General features: G+C 39.6%; 1 protein-coding gene across 1 annotated transcript in view; it reads right to left on the bottom strand.

The window, feature by feature from the left end:
- The window catches only part of Nbas (NBAS subunit of NRZ tethering complex), a 342,733-nt gene that overhangs the window by 83,433 nt on the left and 238,486 nt on the right, over window positions 1–20,814 (bottom strand). The window contains exons 41-44 of the mRNA XM_047522365.1: window positions 16,301–16,530; window positions 12,587–12,697; window positions 3,221–3,471; window positions 1,982–2,316 (exon numbers count right to left, since the gene is read on the bottom strand). Coding sequence (XP_047378321.1) covers window positions 1,982–2,316; window positions 3,221–3,471; window positions 12,587–12,697; window positions 16,301–16,530 — 927 coding nt within the window. The remainder of the gene's footprint in view (window positions 1–1,981; window positions 2,317–3,220; window positions 3,472–12,586; window positions 12,698–16,300; window positions 16,531–20,814) is intronic.

Genomic DNA, 20,814 nt, shown 5'->3' with positions numbered 1-20,814 from the left:
TATACCATTTGAGCTAAGAGGAAGGAATGCAATAATTAACTGACTTGATCTCTACTGAGTCAGCCAGGCATTTTTTCCTCTGAAAAATACAAATATAGGAACAAATGGTGCCACCCATTTTCAGATGGTTGGTGGACATCTAAAGTATACGATTAAGATTAGTTGAAGTGCTGAGAATGTCCTGTAATTTAGAATTATCAGACTTAATATACCATAAATAACAGCTAAAACTCTAAGTGAACTCTATATTCCAGTTTTTAAGTTTAATCATTAATAAGTAATTGCTGCTGGAAGGTCTAAAACTGTCTGCTAAGACACATACCTCCATACACATGCTCACAATTAGCATTTGGCCTTGGCTGACCAGTCCTGCACCCATATAAAATATTTAAAGCCTCCGTTAGCCTGAGGGTGGGCTGAGAGACTGCCTCAGGAGGAGACTACTCCATGGTCTTGGCTGGTCTCCTTGCTCATCTGGTCTTTCAGTCAGTGTGCAGGCCCCAGCTCTGCAGTCACTTTCTTGGACTACAAACTCCCCACACAGATCTATCCCTTCCCATGTTACCTGGCTCCTGCATGGCCTCTCTCTCATTTGGACCCAGCCTTGCTATGCACACAGCCCAGGACAGGTAAAGGCAAGTAGAAAACACAAGAGCTGGGTGTACACAGATATTCTGAAATGCTTGGGGTTCTCTGACCCTAGTGCTCTACCTGTCTCTAGACTGGCTCCAGTGATTTGTTCTATGAGTTTTGAGGGGAGGCGCAGTTCAGTGAATAGGAGTAAAGGCTATGGAGGAAGTCAGTCTCTCTTGAGTTCAACTGTGGCTCCTCATTACCAATTTAGCTTTGTCTATAAAGTCAGGGTAATAATGTTGTCTCCCTCACGGATTACTCCACCTGACTCTGCCTGGAGAAGGTAGGAATTTAGTAGAGATTCCTAAGAACACACCACACAGCTAATGTGTAACAGGTTCAGAATTCAAAGCCAGATTTGTAAGACTCCAAACTTATGCACTCTTTCAAATATACCATGCTATCTTCCTTCAAAACCATTCTTATTTTCTTCCTTGAAAGCAACAAAAATGGTTATCTCCTTTTTTTAATGCAGTGCTTATAAATTTGTAACCAAGTTGTTAATTAAATTATTTGGGTTGCAATTTAAAGAAAAAAAAAGAAGTCCTTGATTCTACACAACTGTGCGTCTAGTTAGGTAAAACCTAGCATTCTCCACAGATGTTTGAAACACTACCTGTGCCAACTTTAACAAATGGTTTGTATTTCTTTCCAATTATCTGATTTCCAGGATAATATTAACTATACTGAAACTGACTTGGTAAAAGAAGAAGGCCAAAGAAAGCAAGAAGAGTTTTTTGTTTGTTTGTTTTCGTGTTTTTTTTTTTTTTTAAGGTATTTCAGAGGCAATAGTTTTCTGCAAAGGCAAGACTTTCCAGGAGAGAGAACCACCTGGGCCCAAGCAATGAGAAACTGACATGTTCTTAGCAGTAAAATCTGGGTGAGAGTGTGAGGAGGAGAGAAGGACCCACATCATCTCTTCTGAGTGAAGGTACACATTGCTGAGGGACTGAGAGCAGATATTACAATCAGCTCCACGGGTTCAGATCTGAGCACGGAAAATTGGACATGCAGTTCCATGGATTTCTATCACCAAGTCATATGCTGTGTAATATTCATATGAAATTTTTTAAGAGTTGAATTTAACACAGACAAATTGTTAGTGTGGGTTCTGAATAAAGGTACTTTGGGATGAGCAATGGAGCTTCTTTACCCTTGAAAATTTATTATAAAATATCATCAAAAACTCATGTAAGTTAGAGCATCTATAATAGAGGAAAGAAAAAAAACCCCAGAACACAAGCAATTATTGTTTACTTCAAGAAAATCAAAACATAACTACAGACTGTGAGAACAGTTTTCATTTCTTCTAAACCATTCAATGTACTTTAAACTATCTTTTGGTTACCTTGGCCACGGCCTTTGGAGAGAATGTAACTGCATCCACAACATCAATGAGGTCAACCGGGTGGAGGCGATCAAAGTACTTCATGCAGACATCATAAGCGTGAAGCCACTCTGGGGAGGACTCTGGTACTTGCTTGATGAGGTGAGGGTCTCCAGTCCAGAATAACTTCTGTAACCAAACGGTGTACAGAGAGCTGGGCGAAAGCATCCGTCCATCCTTTTCAGGGATTTTGGGAGCAAGTTTGGAAATAGATAAGATATTTTGACTTGAAAGAACTGGCTCCAATGCTTCAAGAGGACTCTTATTTTCATCTGTCAATTTTTTGTAATTAAGACCTAATGAGAAGAAAAAAGAAAGTGGTAAGTTGTTCACTCAAATGTAAACATACAGGTACTTGCAAACACAAACAGAACAATCTCCAATTTAAACTAGACAGTTGGTTTCATTTAGAAGATCGGGAGATCTGAGTCCTGGTCCCAGTCTGAAACCTCATCAGCTCTGCAATCCCAGACAGGCTACTCTGTGTGTTTCAGTTTTCTAGTCTGTGTACTTGGGAAGGCGGTATCTTCTTGGCTCTCCAGGCTCCCAAGCCTGGGTCTTCCTCTCTCAGTGCATTTACCAGCCTACCTTATATTTATTTGCTACTTATCTAGCATTTCACCAGCTACCTGAAGACAGGGATTAATCTTAGCCCTTATTCCTCAGTAAATGCCAAAATAACTGAAGTACATTCTCAAAACTTATGAATATCAAATAAATATAGACATGAAAGTGCCATGGAACTTATCACAGAGATTTAAGAGTAGTGTTAGCATGTTTAATTTCTTAATTATGAGCACAGGGACATTATTTTAAAGATCTATCAAAGATGCAAAGGTTCTTTTTCAAGGGTTTCATGCGTATTTTAAATAGGGTTCACTGAAATGAACTTGAAGCATCTCGGCCAATGGAAATTGGGACAAATCTTTGGAAAAGTAGTTGAAAGTATGGTTTTGAGTACTAGGTTTACCAGAACTCACTGTGTGACTTTCAACAGGTTTCTTATTCTTTCTGATGTTTAATTACCTAAGCTGTTAGTGAAGGAATTGAAAAAATAGAAAAGTAATTAAAGTTGATCAACTTCAAAATTCTGTGGTTTCAAATCTATGCTGAACATATACGAACCTAACTGTGCACAAAAAATTAATCTCTAGATTTAATTTAAAAGAACAAGCTTCAGCAGCGACATGTGCATCCTACCTGATGCGACAACTTTAAACTTCTTCAGCAGCCGAATGTGGATTTCTGGCTTAATGTCATGTGTCCCAAAGTCTGTACAGCCACAGTTTTCCAGAAGAGTGAAATAATACAGTAGCCTTTCATGATCAAGGCCACCAATACTGGGATAAATATATTTGGCCATGTGCTTCTGAAAGGCTTCAGGATCAGTCTTCAAAGTCTCAAAGAGATGAAGGGCTTGGGCCCGCTTTTCAATTTCTCCTGTTGACAAACTGAAATTAAGAGTCAAAAATAGTGTTAAGATTTGTCCTTTATCCAACAGCAGGACTTTTTTAAACCCAGGTCTACTTGTTATGGATCCCTTCCCTCACACCTAACCAAAGGCTTTAAGCCACCAGGACCCAGGCAGCTTGTAGAGAGGAAAACACACGTTGGATGCCCACCACTGCACTGCGTGGCTCTCATATCACCCCACGTGCTCAGCAGCCCGGAGAAGGAGGCGTCCCTCCAGCAGGAAAGCTGTCCAACACTCCTCAGGATGCAAACCTAGATCTATCAGCTTCCACTGTAAATCATTTACTCATGTCACAAGAAAAAATTTTAAATCTGCACTTCAGTACAGAAATGCTACAATCTTTTATTGCAGGAATTCGGGAAAGAGTGAAGGGAAGAAAAGTCCAAACTTTTAGGGATAAGTGCTACATCCAAGAGACTTGAATTGATATTCAGTAGATCCCAATTTTATACTGTGCTCATATAAAATTAAAATAATAAAGAAATAATTGTACTTTACTTGAATCAACTTTAGTAATGCTACTTGAATAAAATGTGTCTTAATATTTTCATACTAATGTAAATGTCTTTGTAATATAATAAAAGAAGAACCATTTAAGGTTACCTTATTGGGGTAAAAAAAAAATTCATGCATTTTTTTTTTGACTGGTTTATTTTGGATGGAGAGGAAAGGAGTTCACTTTGGCCTATGTTTCTCTCTGGATAGAAACCTCAGGTCTAGTGCCATCGTGGTGGCCTGGACAGGATGCATTTTTAGTGCTCCAATTTTAAAGGTCCTTAAGGTAGTCTTACAGAATGATAGAAATGTCCAGTTTCCAGGACTCCCACAAGCAGCAATGAAAGTATCTGGGGGCAATAAAGGAAGACCTTGGGCAGCATCAAAGTTAGATTTCAGATGACTTCAAAGGAACGCCTATGAAATATGATGCCCTGTTTGCTAGAATTACCATTTTTAGAAAGTGCCAAAGGGCATATGAGTTTGTTTTTTTTGGTAGATAAACAATATGAATTGTGTTTTAAAACTTCTATGAGAATATAAACATTATTGGGATAAAAGAGACAATCTATAAAGTCAAAAAGTAAGTAATTTAAAAAACTTATCATTTTACTTTCACTTCACGAGAAATGTTGTTTTCCATTACAACAATTCAAATATTTGCAAAAATATCCCTATCTATAAAAATTTTCTTCACTGCCTCTTCTGGGCCACTGACATATGCTGAATATTCTACTATGATATTCATAACATATTTAACTATTGATTACACTGTCTCCCTCACTAAACTACATGTTGCTTGATGACACAGATCATATTACACTGTCTTTATCTTTAGTTTCTCAGTGCCAAGGGCCAGTGTGTGCTACAAAGGAAATATTCATTATATGACTTATGAATAACAAATAAATGGGTGGATGTCCTCTATAAATAAAATAGGTGTCCTCTATATACCAAGCACTGTGCTCTGGGAAGGATATAAAGATTTACTGCATCGAACTCTCGTTCAGGTCTGAAAATTGAGTTGAGTTATAAGTACTTAGCATTGAACAACAAAGCAAATCAATGGTATGTGCTGACGAAGGGCATAAAATTGTATTCTAATTAAGAGTAAGATCACTAAAAGCTATGACTACAGAGAAAGTAGAAATCAATGAAAACAGAAGACTCAATGAAAGAAGTACTTGAGTTTGGCATTGTAGAAAGGAATGAAGCAGAAATAACATGAATGAAAGTACCAAGGCAAGAGAGCACAAGGCCTGTGCCAAGACCAGAATGGCAGAAATGGCGACTGGTCAGAAGATACTCTTGACACCATCACTACTCTAAGTGTGCAATGTCATCTCTGAAAAACACTGCACACATGGGAGTATAGGAAAGTGACTCACAGCTTCTGTGTTCCTTCCTCACTTGCAAAATGAGGAATGAAAACAATGAGGAGATAAATAATAAGCCATGTACTACCTTAAGATGATGCATATTGACAAAGACTTGCAAGCAGAAAAAGGTGCAGAACAAAAAGAGAAAAACAAATTTGCCTTTATTATGCTGATTGCTATGCTAGCAAGTTAAAACTGGGTCATTACCAACTTGTAGGTAAAGAAACTGCTATCAAGATAGGTTAAGTGACTTGCCTCGGTCCAAGCACCCAGATCTGTCTGGACTCAAAAGCGTATGTTGGTCCACACATCACAGAGCAATAGGGAAGGTCAAGTACCCACACTAACAACCACTTGAGAAATAGCATAGAAAGCACAGCAGCAATAATCTCCAAGGGCTCTGCTGTCACACTTCACTCCTAACACCCTGATAAACAGTATTCGAGATAGATGTATACACAAAATGGACAACAATGACTAACATTTAACAGTCTATTTAGTACATCTGTGTTTGACTCGATTTTGGATCTAGTCATCTCAATCAACATTACTTTTTCCTCTGCCCACCCACTGATTCTTCTGCACCTACAATTCAGTTTGCCTCATGCAATTTTACCTAATTATCTTGTCAAGACAGATAGTGGAATACCTTTACTGCCACATGATAAATACCCAAACCTCCCTTTTCAGTGAATTACAATGTGCTGAGATCTTTTATAAAGGCCAGTAATCAATAGCCATTTTAATAGTTTCCATTGAAAGAAGCTGTTATCTTCCCTTTGGAACAAGAAATGAAATCTTTGCTTAGAAAAACAATTCCAAAAAACCCACATTCAAGAGAGTAGGAAGAAATACCATGAAACCACTGTGGACTTTTCACTAATCAAATTAATGATTACCCTTAAAAACAGTTTAAGTGCTTTTCCTGAAAGAAGTTTAGCTATAAAGCAGCTTATATCTACAGTGCATATTTAACTTTCACAGATTAACTACAGGAAGAAGCAAGCATTAGCTATACTCGATGCACAAGGGATAAATTATTAGTACTAATCCCACAATTAAGGTGTTCTGTAATGGCTTCAAGTTGACAACTGCCCCAAAATGTGACTCAAAATCAGCATGTATTGAAAGGACTTATATTTTTATTAGAAAACAAGTTTATTTAAATACATTTTTCTCTACTCTGAGATTGGGTGATAATGCAGTTCCATGAGCTGACTGAAAGGAATACTTAGACTACAGAAGGAAGGAGGAGGAAAGAGAATGGGAGAGGGTGCTAGGAAAGGCTGGAGAGAGCAGGGCCCTGGGCAGAGAGGTGAAATCGAATTTGGAGATCACCTGCCAGTGCTTTTGCTTTGACTGCCTTATCCTCAAAATACCTCTTTGCAGAAGACCTTGTTGTTCTTGTTCTCTGAAGTCAGCCAAAGCTCAGATAAAAATTCCATAACTAGTAAGAGATGGAGACTGATTCCAAATTCAGATCCCTGTTTCTACTCAATAAAGCAATGGAGCAGATATTTTCACGTGGAGATTATGTGCTAGAGACAGTTCAGATATAGAGGTTTACGACTATTTCCCCCAAAGACTAGCCCCAAAGCACGAATGTCTGTGGATCCACAGGAATGACCAGCACATGGGTAAAGGGTGCCTCCACACTGACTGCTATGAAATGACCCATGCCCACCCTCTAACTCATGACTGCCGGTACGAGGGCATCAACCTGAGAACGGCTGGTGTGAGGACCTGACGCGGCCACCTGTGGCTATTCGGGGACGATGTGGGCAAATGGAGCCTCAGCAGCTTTTCAAGAACACCCAGAGAGTGGATAGGACAATCAGTGGTGGCCGTCCCAGAGTCTAGTTCCTGCCACACTAAGATTCCATGAATCCTTGACAGAATGTTTTCTGCTATGAATGGAGTGGTGATGCTGAAAGCAATGGAAATTAGTGTTTTCATTTTTCATGTACAATGCAAATAACAGTTCTGGTCAAGTTATCTTTCCTTAGATCAAAAGAAAAATCAAGGGCTGGGGATGGAGTTCAGTGGCAGAGCACTTGCCTAGCATATGTAAGACCCTGGGTTTGATCCTCAGTCCTGACAGAAAAAAAAATAAAAGGGTTGGGGGGGTGTGGAGGAATTAGAACCAAATTCATGGCTCGATTTTAACAACAATGTAAGGCCTGCCTGTGATCTGAATATCTTCATGCAACATTCCTACTCTAATATGTATTTTTCCTGGTCCTATATTTTTGTTTTAAATTTTCAAAGTTATAACAAGCCTTTAACAAGTTGAGCTACCTTAAACCCTAGGAAACAGATAGATATGACTTTAAATCTCCTCTCTTCATATACTAATCACTCTGACACCACCTCCTCAACTGTGTCAAGGTCTTCAAGGGAGGAAGCTGGAAAAGGTGGCCAGAGTTTAGAATACTTTACAACATGGCAACCTGGACACAGGCCACACTGCATGACCAATAACAACCCTGAGGCATAAATTCTGTCTGTTCTGCTTCAATTCAGGAAAAGGCAGATACACTATAGTTCACTCCATCTCCCCACAGACGTGCCTTGTTTTGCCTGCCCCTGCATTTGAGATGAAACAAATCCTCCTAAAGAATATGAAATTCACTACGAAAAACAGTATAGCACATTCTAGGGTCCTTATGAAGAGGAACCCTCTTTGTGGTACTTATTAAACTTGCAACTTGCTTTTGGGCTGTTTTGTGGGGGAGGAGAAGGAAAGGTCCCTATTAGGATGTAAGCTCCACGGGGACAAGAGTGTGTCTGTCTACTCAGCACTTAAAATTGTGCATGGACCACAAAGATAATAAATAATAATACCATCAACAACGTTTCATGAATAGATATAGTTCTAGTACATCAGCTAGACACATATTTCAAAGGATCCTGTGTCCAAAACTGAAAGACACTCATGGAGTCAGAAGAATTAACAAAATAACAGTAAGAGAAATAACTAGAATAGTACTGAAAGAATCACCAAGTTACACACTTTCTAAAGATTTCCTCCAACCTTCATGGGTAAGAATAATGGTCCTTATAACCATAACTATAACTAAGGAAACAGTGGCTCAAGAGAATTAAAAAACCCACACAAGGCTGCTCAGTTGGTGGGTCTGCCCGGTAACACTGGACCTTAAAACTTGATCTGATTCCAAACCCCATGCTGCCCCATCAGGTCACATGCCCACTAGTAGTTACTGCTGTCTAAAAGATCCACTAGAGTATCTAGGACAGCCCCAAGGTGAAACAGCTGCCAAGTCTGCAGTGAGTGACAGGCCCACCTTGAGCCTGGGGGCAGAACATACTCCAGCAGGACTAAGTGGCTGCAAGAGACTGTCCAATGATTGCAAGTGACTCAGGCACTCATGACCATGGAAAAGCACTACACTGCTTAAAACAACAAAGAAGTGGGGGAGGGGGGGACAGGGGAAAAGAAGCCAGGAACTCAAGCATGGGTGCTTATGAGAGCTCTCTGATAGGAGAAATATGGGAAATCAATGCCCTTAGTGAGGCTTTGATCATGTATCGCCTACATAGGCTAAATATTTTACCATTAAATCATTTTTATTTTTCCTCAGAGTCAAGGAAATGAAGTTTAGGGAAGTGTCCTGGTCCAAGGACCCAGAGCTAAGGTGACGTACTTGGGATTTGATCTAGCCATTCTGATTGAGGAGCTCACACTCCACAGCATGAGGACACTTCACCCACACCTGGCTGTGAAGCTGCTGCAGGGTCACAAACTCCAAGTCCACCAAGAGGAGGGAGAAGGTACAATGACAGGGGAATGAACTCCCTGGGGGGAGGGTGTGACTTTTTAAAGGAACATTAAAACAAAACCTCAGACTATTATTTCTCAGTGACTGTACTTGTTAACTTCCCAGTGACACTGATTTAACTAATTATTGTTAGGCAATTTTTGTAATAACAAGGCTGATTTCTAATAACCAGGTTACCAAGTTTGATTAACTACTTGTCTAGAAGAGGTGTCACACACTTGTAGCCCCAGTTACCAAGGAAGCTGAGACCAAAAAAAAAACACAAGTTCCAGAGCAGCAATTTGGCAAGACCCGGTCTCAAAATATAATTTAAAAAAAAAAGGCCTGGAGGTACAGTTCAGTGACAGAGTGCTTGTCTAGAATGTGCAAGGCCCTGGGTTCAATTCCCAGCCCATGAAGAAAAAAAAAGTTTTCTTAAATAGTAAGGCAAAAGGTTTTAAGTAAAGAACACAGAGTACCAAACACACTTGCTAAATCAATATTAAGTGCTTTGCCACTCACAAGTAATGATGCCAGAAGCTAATGATTTCCTGGTTTGTAATTGCTGTGCATCTGCATAATCACACTGCTATCAGGTATAATGATATGCCAGGAACAGTCTTGCACATTACTCGACTGCCTGATAATTTATAATATATTCAGAGACCAATGAAGCATCCTGTTTTTACAGATATGGAATCCTTTTATGTAACATTCAATCAAAGAAAAAAGATATTTAATAAAATCCCATGATATTTTTTAAATGCCAATATGCACATCAGAAGAAATATTTATTTGAACATATTATTGTGCCTCAAAAGTAGTGAGGTCAGGGCAGTATTTATCATAGATAACATTGTCACCATGTAGCCATTTGATGAATACTTAAAATGCAGTAGTTAAAATTGCAGCAATTAATGAAAATTAAAGATGCTGCATTGTAGGCATCTCCTGGCCCTTCAGCAGGATTTGACCCCACTCAGTTCTCCCTGCTTCTTGAAAGTCTCTGGCCACGGCTTCCCTTCGGCAGCATCCCTGGCCTCCTCCTCCCACTCCTGGTGCTCCCTCCTCATTCCTTTTGCTAGAAGCTCTGGACCAGTTACTGTGGAAGGTCCTCACGGTTGCCTCAAGCCTGCCTCTTTGCACACCCCTTTCCAGAGCACGCCCACACGCAGTTTCTTTACCAGTGACATGTACATGATTCCCAAGCCAGTGCCTCTGTCTCACCTTCTCCTTTGAATTCCAGATATGTAAGATCCAAGAGCTAACTACCATTTCCTTTTGGCTGTTTCAGTACGCATAACTTCCCGTTCTCTCTCCTTCTCCACCCTGCTTGACCTCACTAGAGTGCCTCATCTCACTAAATGATGCCACCACCCAACAGGTGGACCAAGTAAAAATCTGGGGATAAATTCATGTGTGTGTGTGTGTGTGTGTATTATAGGGATTGAACACAGGGACACAGAGCTACATCCCTAGCCCTTTTTATTTTGAGACAGGTTCTTGCTAAGTCACCAGTGCTGGTCTTGAACATGTGATCCTCTGTCTCAGCCTGTAGTATTGCCAGGATTACAGGTGTGGGCCACAATGCCTGGCTGAGATGATTCTTTCACTTGCCTTTATATCTAATTTATTCTTATTAACTAATACGCTGAGTTCCATCTGTTTTACCTTTTAAATATCTCAGAAACCCATTCTTGCCTCTCCTTCTGTACTTTTAAAACCCTACTCCAAGCTGTGGTCACCTATGGTGCAATCTGTTGCTGAAACAGTGCCCTAAATAGTCTATATATGTCTATTCTGACTTCCTTAAAATCTTTTTTCAACACAGTCATGAAAGCGATCTTATCAAAGTGAAAATCTGGTCACACTATCTCCCTGTCCTTCATCCAAATCCTTGAATAGTCTACTATTCTCAGGAAGATGTCAACAGCTCTTGCTGGTACCTCCAAGGTCTTGCTGCATGAACTGGCTCCTCAGTGAAATGATTCATGCCATGCTCCCCCTAGCTCACTGGGCCTCACCTACCCCATTCCTCTGCCTGGCTCTTAGATTTATCATGTTCCTCATCAAAGGACCTGGCACTTACCATACTGTCTACTTAGAAAGTGAACTGTAGTCCCACTATACAGCTCCTGTCACTGACTCCCACTTGCTTCTTCCAGTCACGGATCCTCCTTTACAACTTTCTTTCTTGGCTTTATCCTTCCTCAGCTTCTTTGCTGCTACTCAAACTCTAGCCCATATTAGCCTGCAGTTGGCCCTCTATATCCAAATTCACCAGCCACAGATTGAAAATACTCAAAAAAAAAGTTGCATCTGTGCTGAACATGCAGATGTTTTGCTTATCATTATTCTCTAAATAATACAGTGTAACTATTTAAAGGGCATTTACATTGTATTAGCTATTATGGGTAATCAAAGGGGATTTAAAGTTAACAGGAGGCTATGCATAGGTTACATGTAAACATGACACATAAGGGACTTGAGCATGCATGGATTTTATCTGCAGGGCTTCCTGGAACCAATCTCCAGAAGATACTAAGGAACAACTGCACTTGCAAGTCTAAAAATGTGCCTTGTATTTTTTTTTTTTTTTAACATCTCCATGCCTTTGTTTATTTGGTCTCTCTCTCTGGAATATCTCCTTTTTATCCAGCCCCTTTGCTATTCTTTTCCCTTTCTCTGTATATGGTAATCTCACTTGTTTTTAGTGCTCCCTCTCATGTCTCTTCCTCTATTAAATATTTCCAACCCCCACCCTCAAAAAAAGAAAATTTATCCTCATAGAGTAATCAATCCTGACTCAATATTTAGGTCTTGGCTTGTAATAGCCCATTTTGCATTACTACAATGAAATTTCTGAGGCAGGCTTCTTTATAAAGAAAACTATATAAAGCTTTATAAATACAGCTCACAGATCTGGAGTCTCAAGGGTCTACATCTAGGAAAGGCGTTCTTGCTGGTGGAGTTCCTAGGCTGCACAGGGCATAACAGGCAGCTCGCATGTGCATCTCTATCCTCTTTTTTCTTAAGTAGCAGCCAGATTTAATCATAGGGTCTCCATCAAGACGATCTTATCCTATCCTGATCTGCTTCTGAAGGTCCCACCACTAAACATCATAGAAGGATCCCATCCTCTTATTTACCCACAATAGGAATCAAATTTCAACATGTGAGTACTTGGAGGACACTTGGGTCATGCCAAGTCCAAGCACAGCTCAAGTAACATTTCCACAGGACAGCTTTCCCTGACTCTGCCAAATCCCAAACTGGGCCCTCTTAATTTTAATTTCACATTTGGTTGTGTCATTACTCGATTATCATCTGTCTCTTGCTGTACACGCTGATGTTGTACTTTATAACATCAAGATTCTCTTCTAACAGACTCTGAAAAGAAAAGCACAGACATAAACATTCATATGAACTTCATGCTTACCCACTGTCTGTGAACAGGAATTCCAGATGGGTCATAAACACTTCCCACTGGGAGATGCTGCACCGCTGTGCCAGAGAAAGTGCAATGTTGTAGACATTTTCTTCAAGGGTCCTTCAGAAATGTCCAGGCACAGGGAAGACAGAGAAAAGGAACATGTTACCTTAATTGGCAAAAAAATTCTCACTTTCTGGAGAGCTGGGATTGCCCTCCAGCTGTGTCATAGTCAGTACAGCCCTTAATAAAAGCCATTTTACAAGAATTCAGAACAGGACTTCCAAGGAATCTGACTGCTCCTTTTACACTGAGTATACTACAATTTACCATGAACTTGTCTAGACCAGTAGTTCCCAACTATGAGTAATTCTGTGACCCAGGGAAGATTTAACAATGTCTAGAAATATTTTGACTATAACAAACGGGGGGTAGGAGGGTGCTACTGGCATCTAGTGGACAGATGCTTGGGATGCTGTTGAACACCCTACAGTGCATGGAATAGGCCTTCCCATCTCCCCACAAGAATGAATTATCCAGTCAAGATGTCAGTAATGCTAAGGTTAAAAAAATTCTGATCCAGATTCTACAGCCTACGGTCAACAAACAGTATATCTCTGCCCTAAGGTAGATATTTGAGAAGGTACAGTCAGTCACTCAACAAGCATGTTTTCTGTGCTGTGACAGGTTTTGTTCTAGTAATTTAGGACATAAAAACAAACAAGATATTTCTTGAGGAACTCACAAAGTATTGGATGATATGAGATGTGAACTAGTAATTAAATATTGTGGTGGTAGAGCTTTAAAAAAAACAAAGTGCTGTGAGAACAGGGTTAGGAGAATAACAAATATGAGCTGGAGGCTGAAGGATAAACAAGCATCAACTAAACAGAGGTGGTCGGCAGGGAGAAGAGACAGATGGACTTACAATAAATGAGGCCAAAAGGGGTTCCTCAAGCTTATGGCAACTACTTATTCTATAGGCAACTGAAAGTCAGTGGAAGGTTGAAACCAGGGAATGGTGTCACCAGGCTTCAGACTCTCAAGGCATATAAAGAAGTTCAAGAAAATGGTCCAGGGTGCCCACATTAAGGCCTGTTGCAGAATTCTTAATTGCTAGAAGAAATGGAAGATGGAATTCTTGTTTGGCAAGGTGTGGACAAAAGCAGCAAAGCAGAAATGAAATCTCTGTTATTAACAACTGCTCAGACTGTATTCACCCTAAATAAACCATGACATATATGTCTGATTATCCAGTGGCTGGCAAACAATTTCTGTAAAGAACACATTGTAAATATTTCAGTTTTACTGCCATAGTCTCTGTTGCATAGCCTTCTTTTTATTGTTTTATTTTTCCACAAACCTTTAAAAATATAAAAGTTCTTCTTAGCTCATAGGCTATAAAAGAAGAGAATCAGGACTGGATAAATTTGTCAACCCAGGGATTAGGTCACTGTCAACTGAAAACTTTTCTTATTTTTTGAGTACCCATCTCACATGATGGAATGAGAATCCATTGAGAGTAGGGACCATTATTAATTCACCCTTCCGATTATGGGAGCTTGGCACATTGCCTGGCATGGGTACATGCTACATTTAAGTACTGATATTTTTTATCACTTGATAGATATGGGAGGGAACAAATTATGTTATATCCTCTTCAAAGTCGCCCTGCCTGACCCCTGGAAAAGGTATTATCTAAGACATGTGGCTAATAAAGGACTTAAAAAAAAAACAACTGCCAAATGGATATACAGCAAGTAAGAAACTGAAGAATGGGCACATTGCATACAAGCAAAGAAAGAGGGGCAAAACAAGAAGTGGGTTTTACAAATCTACACAAGATTCTAAGATCCCACCTCTAAAATCAGAAGTGGTAAGACTACAAGCCCTGGAAACTTTCAGGCACCTAAAACAAGTCACCCAAAGACTGCTATATACTTTTCTAAGAAACTGGATGTAGAGAAGATTCTATTATATATTTATCAAAGGCATATATTTGTCCTTTAAGATATACCTCAATAGCATATGCCAATTGGATACTTACAAAAGTAAATAAAGAACAAACGCTAGCAAAATGTAACTAATCATAGAAGGCAAGCCTTGCCTTATAAATTTTATTCTGCATAATAATCCTCTTCTATGAAATCTGAACACAACATCAAGGACTACAAAATGCCCAAAGGAAAAGCACACTAAATTTGGAATTAGGAAACCCAGGCTCATCTCCTGCTGTGGGACCCTGAGCAACTCCTTAAAGTTGGTTCTCAAATTCCTCTTCCAAAAAGCAAGGAGGTTGAACTGCAAGATGTCTTATGTCACTTTCAAATTGGACATTAAATGACTCTGAAATTATGAACCTCCAGGATGATAGAGGGGAAAGAAAAAACTTTATATTTCTCTCCTTAACAGCCAGGGATTGTTTCTACTATTTTTCTTTTGATCTCTCCACATCCTGCCTTCTCCAAAAGGTAATCTGGGGTGTCTGATAACAAAATTATAAGAGAATATCAAGGCTACTTTTCCACTTTCTCAAGGATTTAAATAACAATAATAAAAATTAACACCATTATCATAATTAAGAGCATTTTTGTTATTTTAAAGTAACAGAAGGAGATGTCCAGAGAGATGAATGACCACTAAATCTAAACACAATGCAACCTCAGTTTCAAGGCTGGAAGCCTTGACTGCACTGCACACCAGAGGCCCCTCAAGAAGGCAATAGAATGTGGGGAAAGGCATGTGGTGCCGTGGCGAAGATGCAAAGGCTTCTTGTGGAGATCCAGGGTAAAGCCGGACTAGCAAGCTGCAGCATCAATGGAAACTAAGGCCGGTTACCTGGTACTTCTAAGCATCATCCAGCTCAACGAGAAGGGATGACACATCTAAACTCATGGGGTTATCTACGATAAGACATTTATAAAGTTTACAGAGCACTTTACATAGTGCCTTGCCCATAGTAAACACTCAAGAAATTGTGGTGTTAAAAACAAAGTCTGTTTTAATAACCAGCACGTGTGAGCACACTTTCCCACCTTCTGACATGTAAATACTTCTCATCTGATCTAAATTCCTAAAACAAAAAACAGACATCAGTATTAAAACCAAAGGGAATTCCACACCTAGAAAGCACCTCACCCAAGGCCTTGTCCTTCTCTTGAAAGGGGTAAGGTACAAAAGGAAAAATGGCAGCTGTTCCTTACCTCTGACAGGAGAACAACTTGTGCCAGGCAGTTCCTCTTTCTTTAAGCCCAGAACTGATAAAGGCATTGGAACCTACAGCACTGGGTCTAATAAGTCAACTATCTCTCACATTAACACTCTGGAGAAATTAAATTTGCATGTACTTTGGAAAGTGAGATTCCTAGCCAGGAATAAAGGGCAATCTTATTACTGAGTTCCATCACAAGCACTATACTTTCTACCCTGACCACATCCTATTTCTACTAATATGGTCATAATCTTGGTATTAGACTATTAAAGTCATGGGAGACTTTATAAAGAAAAATAATCCCAGTGCTTACTATTTAAATCTGTGGCTTAAGATGTCTGCATTTACTGACCTTTGGGGAAGATACATATATCCCTCATATGAAAGGAAAAAGTGGGGAAAGTCCCGCCGATTATCAACCATGAATGTGAATCTTCAAGGGACTGGGACTGATAGTCTGAATTTTACTTGTGCTCCATTTTAAATCCATCCCTCATGACAGTATTGCTTACTCTGCCAGGCCAAGAATAGTTTCCCTTTTATATTGGTCATCCGCAGTGAACCGCTGCACGTCCACTCCCTTCCGAAGGCCCTGAAGTAATCGTGCCTGAGTGAAGTCCAGGAGGCGCTCATTGTAGTAGTGTAACTGCTCGGTCAGTGAAACAAGATCCTCAGGCCAGGCTTCACATCCATGTCGAGTCACATGCCTAGTGACTGTCTTGATTAGCTCTTTGGGATCGGCCTGGGAAAAGCATGGAAAGATTACATTTTACACACAATTGCACAGGTGTGAGCAAGTAAATAACAAAGAGGAGAAGACTCAGTCCACTGGGCACCTGGTTGGTCCTTCACACTATGGCCATTTAATCAAGACTCACAACTGCCCTGGAACCAACTGCAGAGGTGGTTTTTAAACCACTCTAAAGACTACAAAGGTAGAACACAGAAGGGAGTCCAGGGACAGGTTTCTGGCCCATAGTCCTGTTCTTACAACTTAAAAAGTATCTTCTTGCTTTTACAACTACCATAAACCTACATCATCTTTTTGCTCTAACCATCCGGTCATTCAGAATAATTCACTCTGGAAGAAATTTTCATCATCATTGCCTCTGACTAAAGTTTTGTGAACCACAAGTGTTCTTGGAAAAGAAAACTGCAGTTCAATAACCCTACTATAAATGGCTGGAGAGCTAAGAAGAGTATTTTCTCCAGGGATAAGTTAGGAAAACAAAAACAAAAGCCCACCCCAGCACCCAAAGTCATAAATTCTTCCAGTCATCTAAGAAAGCAGCCAACCAATTTTTACTCTGCTTGATTTGAGGCTCTATGGGATATTGTTCTATGACTCTTAGCAGCTTCTCTAATAACAATAAAACCATTCAAACAGAACAAAACCCAGACTCCAACAGTTGACAGGAAAGGTGAATACGTGATTAAATAGCCACATTTATTTATACTGAAGTTGGTCTGGGTGTCAACGAAGCAATAGCAACTCAGTCGTGATACTAGAATTATTTAAAGGGCAGCATAATACTTGAATGGCATTAACTCAATCACTCCTGATTTCTAGGAAGATGTGGTACAATTTTAACACAAGCAAATCAGGGAAAAAACCTAGAATCTACCTTTGGTTCTCAGAAATGCATTCCTAATTATAGTAAGCTGTCAGCATGTCTAATATGTGAAAACCATTATTCTGAGCTACACTGGAGATTTGTCAATGTCAAGTCTATATCACCAAACCTAGCCTGACAGTTTTTCTCTTGATCCTATTAAGGAATAATCTGAGAGTGTGCATAAAAACCAATTAAAGAAATCTTGAATTCCAGCAGGTTAACTTGAGTAAAATTCAAGATTATATTTAAATTTTCCCTACCTCTCTGCATACACTGAGTCCTACTTTCAAAAATAACAGAAGTGCCTTAAGTCAAAAGACCTTGATTTGAATACTAACCTTATCACAGTAAGTCATGAGGCCATCTTTCATTCATTTAATAATTTTTGTACACCAACTATGTACTAAGTGGATAGGCCCCTTTTCTCTAGAAATACAGTCTATTAAGAAACGATCAAGCAAATAATTTTAATCATTGGAACACAAGAAAGCACAGGATGCTATGGGAATACAGAAGAGTGGGACTTGGCCAAGTGTCCAGGAGGTCTCCTTGTAAGAGTTAACATGTATACTAACTATTCAGGTGTCAGTAGTTTAAAAAAAAAAAAAAAAAGTCAGAAATAAACAGGAAGACTAATTCCAGAAAAGGCTACAGTATGTGCTAAGGCCTACCTAGGTGGAGAGAGACAGAAAAAAAAAAAAAAAGTGAACTGAATAAACCAATTCTAATTTCAATTAGACAGTGATTTGGGAAACTCCTGCCCACAATGGTATTTCTGGCAATGGATTTAAACAAAGAGGATCCCATGTCAGCTCTTACACTATGGTTGACACTTGCCCCCTCCCCTTTCTACCTATTGACTGAACCCTTTGGAGTATCACCCTGAACCCATCATGGGCACGGCCTCCTCTATAGTTGTCTGCTGCAGGATGTTGCTCATGGGCCAGCGGGGTCAGCTCGCCCATCTATACCTGCTCTGCCTCCTGACAAAAGGGTGGCCTACACACTTGGCACTTAGACTCAAGAGTAAGACATCTTATTTATATACTCTTTACATCTAATACAATTTGTGATACAAATCCCAAGGCAAAGAGGAAAGCAAAGCTACAAAATGGCAGCACTCAGCAATCATAAGCATAATTACTGCTACTAATATTTACACAGCTCTCACCCTGAAAGAAAGTTTGAGTGTCCACATAAAACCTGCATATTCATATGTGGCAAAAAGGGTGTGTTAAACCTCCTTTTGCCAATAAGAAAATGTCACAGTATGGTGAAATAAGCAGACACATGGAACTTGGTAGCTGGGTGACCTTGTACAAGTTACTTAACAACTATGAACTGGCAGTAATAAAATAGCTTTCATGGTTGGGAGAACATATAATATACATGTTCCTATATATTTATTATAGGAACCAAGTCTACCAAGATTAGACCCTTTCAAAAAAAAAAATGAAAGGAATGATGGAACTTTCTAAGAGGCATTTAACACACACACAGGCACTCCTCTATTATATAATTTACTTTACATTACCTTCTCTTAACATTAAATTATAGAATCTGCAGGGAAGAGACCATGTGTACCTCATAAATTCACCTGTTCTGGAACACAGTGGTGTGCACACATCATGTGGATTGTGAAGTTGGACACACTGAGTTGGTTTTTAAGGCAGTAGTTCTAATTCATATTTCAGCTCCCCCACTGAATAGAGAGGCAATTTGGAGTTACTTCCTATCTGTTTCCTCACCTATAAAAGAATGTCAATAAGCATACCCTCCTTGTGGTTTGCTGGGAGGGAAAAATAAAGGACCCTGCTCATCACTTTTCTGTGAAAGAAAACTGAACTCAAGCTAACTCTCATGGAATTACAAACCAGGTACTGACAAAGATGGACACGTAAACAATTCAAAGGAGACATCTGAATATGAGCTCCTTACAGAATCACAATTCAAGAGTCCTGGGAACTCCACAGAGAGAGCAATTGATTCCCTCTCTTGATTCTACTGGTGCTCAGTTTCCTCAGATGGAAAAAAAGGAGCTTCTCCAGATGATCACCTTTCTAAGACTAAAATCCTAAGAATTCAATCATTAAGATAAAATAAACCCTTGTAAATCCCTCCAGGTGTGGAAATGAGGAAACTCTATAGCTCTTTCATTTATTCCTCCACTAAATATTCAGAACAGATTTCTTTGTTGAAAAATACAATTTTTCAAACCCACAAATTATAACAGGTTTCCACAGTTTAAACAACTTTAATCTCTTCTCCTTCACTAAGTAGAAACTGTCTAGTTCCTATGTGTATAATTTTTTTCATAGCCTTTGTACATCAAATTTATTTACTATTTCCAAGAAATAATTAAGAACAAAAATCTAATATTTCAGTCTTCAGAATGGAACAGTCCTAGTGCTAAATACACATGTACTGAGCCTTGGTTATTACCAACAACCTTGTAAGACAGGAGTCTCTTAATATCATCTCTGTTTTAAAGATTTGAGTTTTTCTCTAAGTATAGCACTGTTTTGGAATCCTAAACAAGAGCACTTGCAATTATTTCCCTGATACGCCTCCTTTTGAGACTGTCTTATGGGGGTGAAAAGGGTTATTCTTTGAATTCCTTGACAGCAGATTTCCAAGGGCTGAAGAGTTTATAAATTAACAAGTATTTGTTAAGTGTATAGGAAGGTTTTTAGCAGTTCAATTTATGGTGTAAAATAGTACTAATGAGAAAAGACAATTTCTCACCAAGGAAAAGTAAAATGAGGTATGGGCCGGGGGGACAAAGAATTGGCAGCAAAAGCCTAGATTGCTCATATTTCCCTCCTAAGTGTCAAATGTTCCACTTCTAGAGTTCTGAAAATGATGAAATAAGAGTAGGTGATAAGCACACAGAAGCCCTAGCTGCTATGCTAGTTATTTGTTATCGCCACTACTGTTTTCTACCACTTCCTTAAGAAATTTGGTTATGACTTACTTCAAACATTCGATTCAAATTTTACTAAAAATTTTCCCTTGTATCACCACTTTTCTTAAACTATTCCGACTCCCCTCTCCAGCCAGCACTTGAGCTACACATCCACTCACCTACCCAAGTGAACAGCATCGCAAGCTTCTGAAGCGCTCCACATGATTCTCACTCAACCCCACCACAAACAGCGGTGTGAGGGGACAACTGGTCCTGTTTTCCAGATACCCAGTCTGCACTTGAGGTGTCCACAGCTGTAGTCTTTCAGCTGGCAAGGGAGTCAGGCTACCTGGCTCTGGTCACTGGCCCCCTACAACTGAACAGGTCTCTGTGAGTGTTCCACACAACTGGCCTCAGGCCAGCCATCATTCAAACTTCTGTCCCTCTTGTCCCCTCCCAAGAACAATGACATGATTCAGTATGAAAGCTTTAGCCCCTGAGAAGA

Source organism: Sciurus carolinensis, chromosome 13 (assembly GCF_902686445.1).
Source record: "Sciurus carolinensis chromosome 13, mSciCar1.2, whole genome shotgun sequence".
NCBI classification, from domain to species: domain Eukaryota; kingdom Metazoa; phylum Chordata; class Mammalia; order Rodentia; family Sciuridae; genus Sciurus; species Sciurus carolinensis.
Note: the sequence above shows the minus strand (reverse complement) of the source record. Positions and strands in the feature narration are given on the sequence as shown.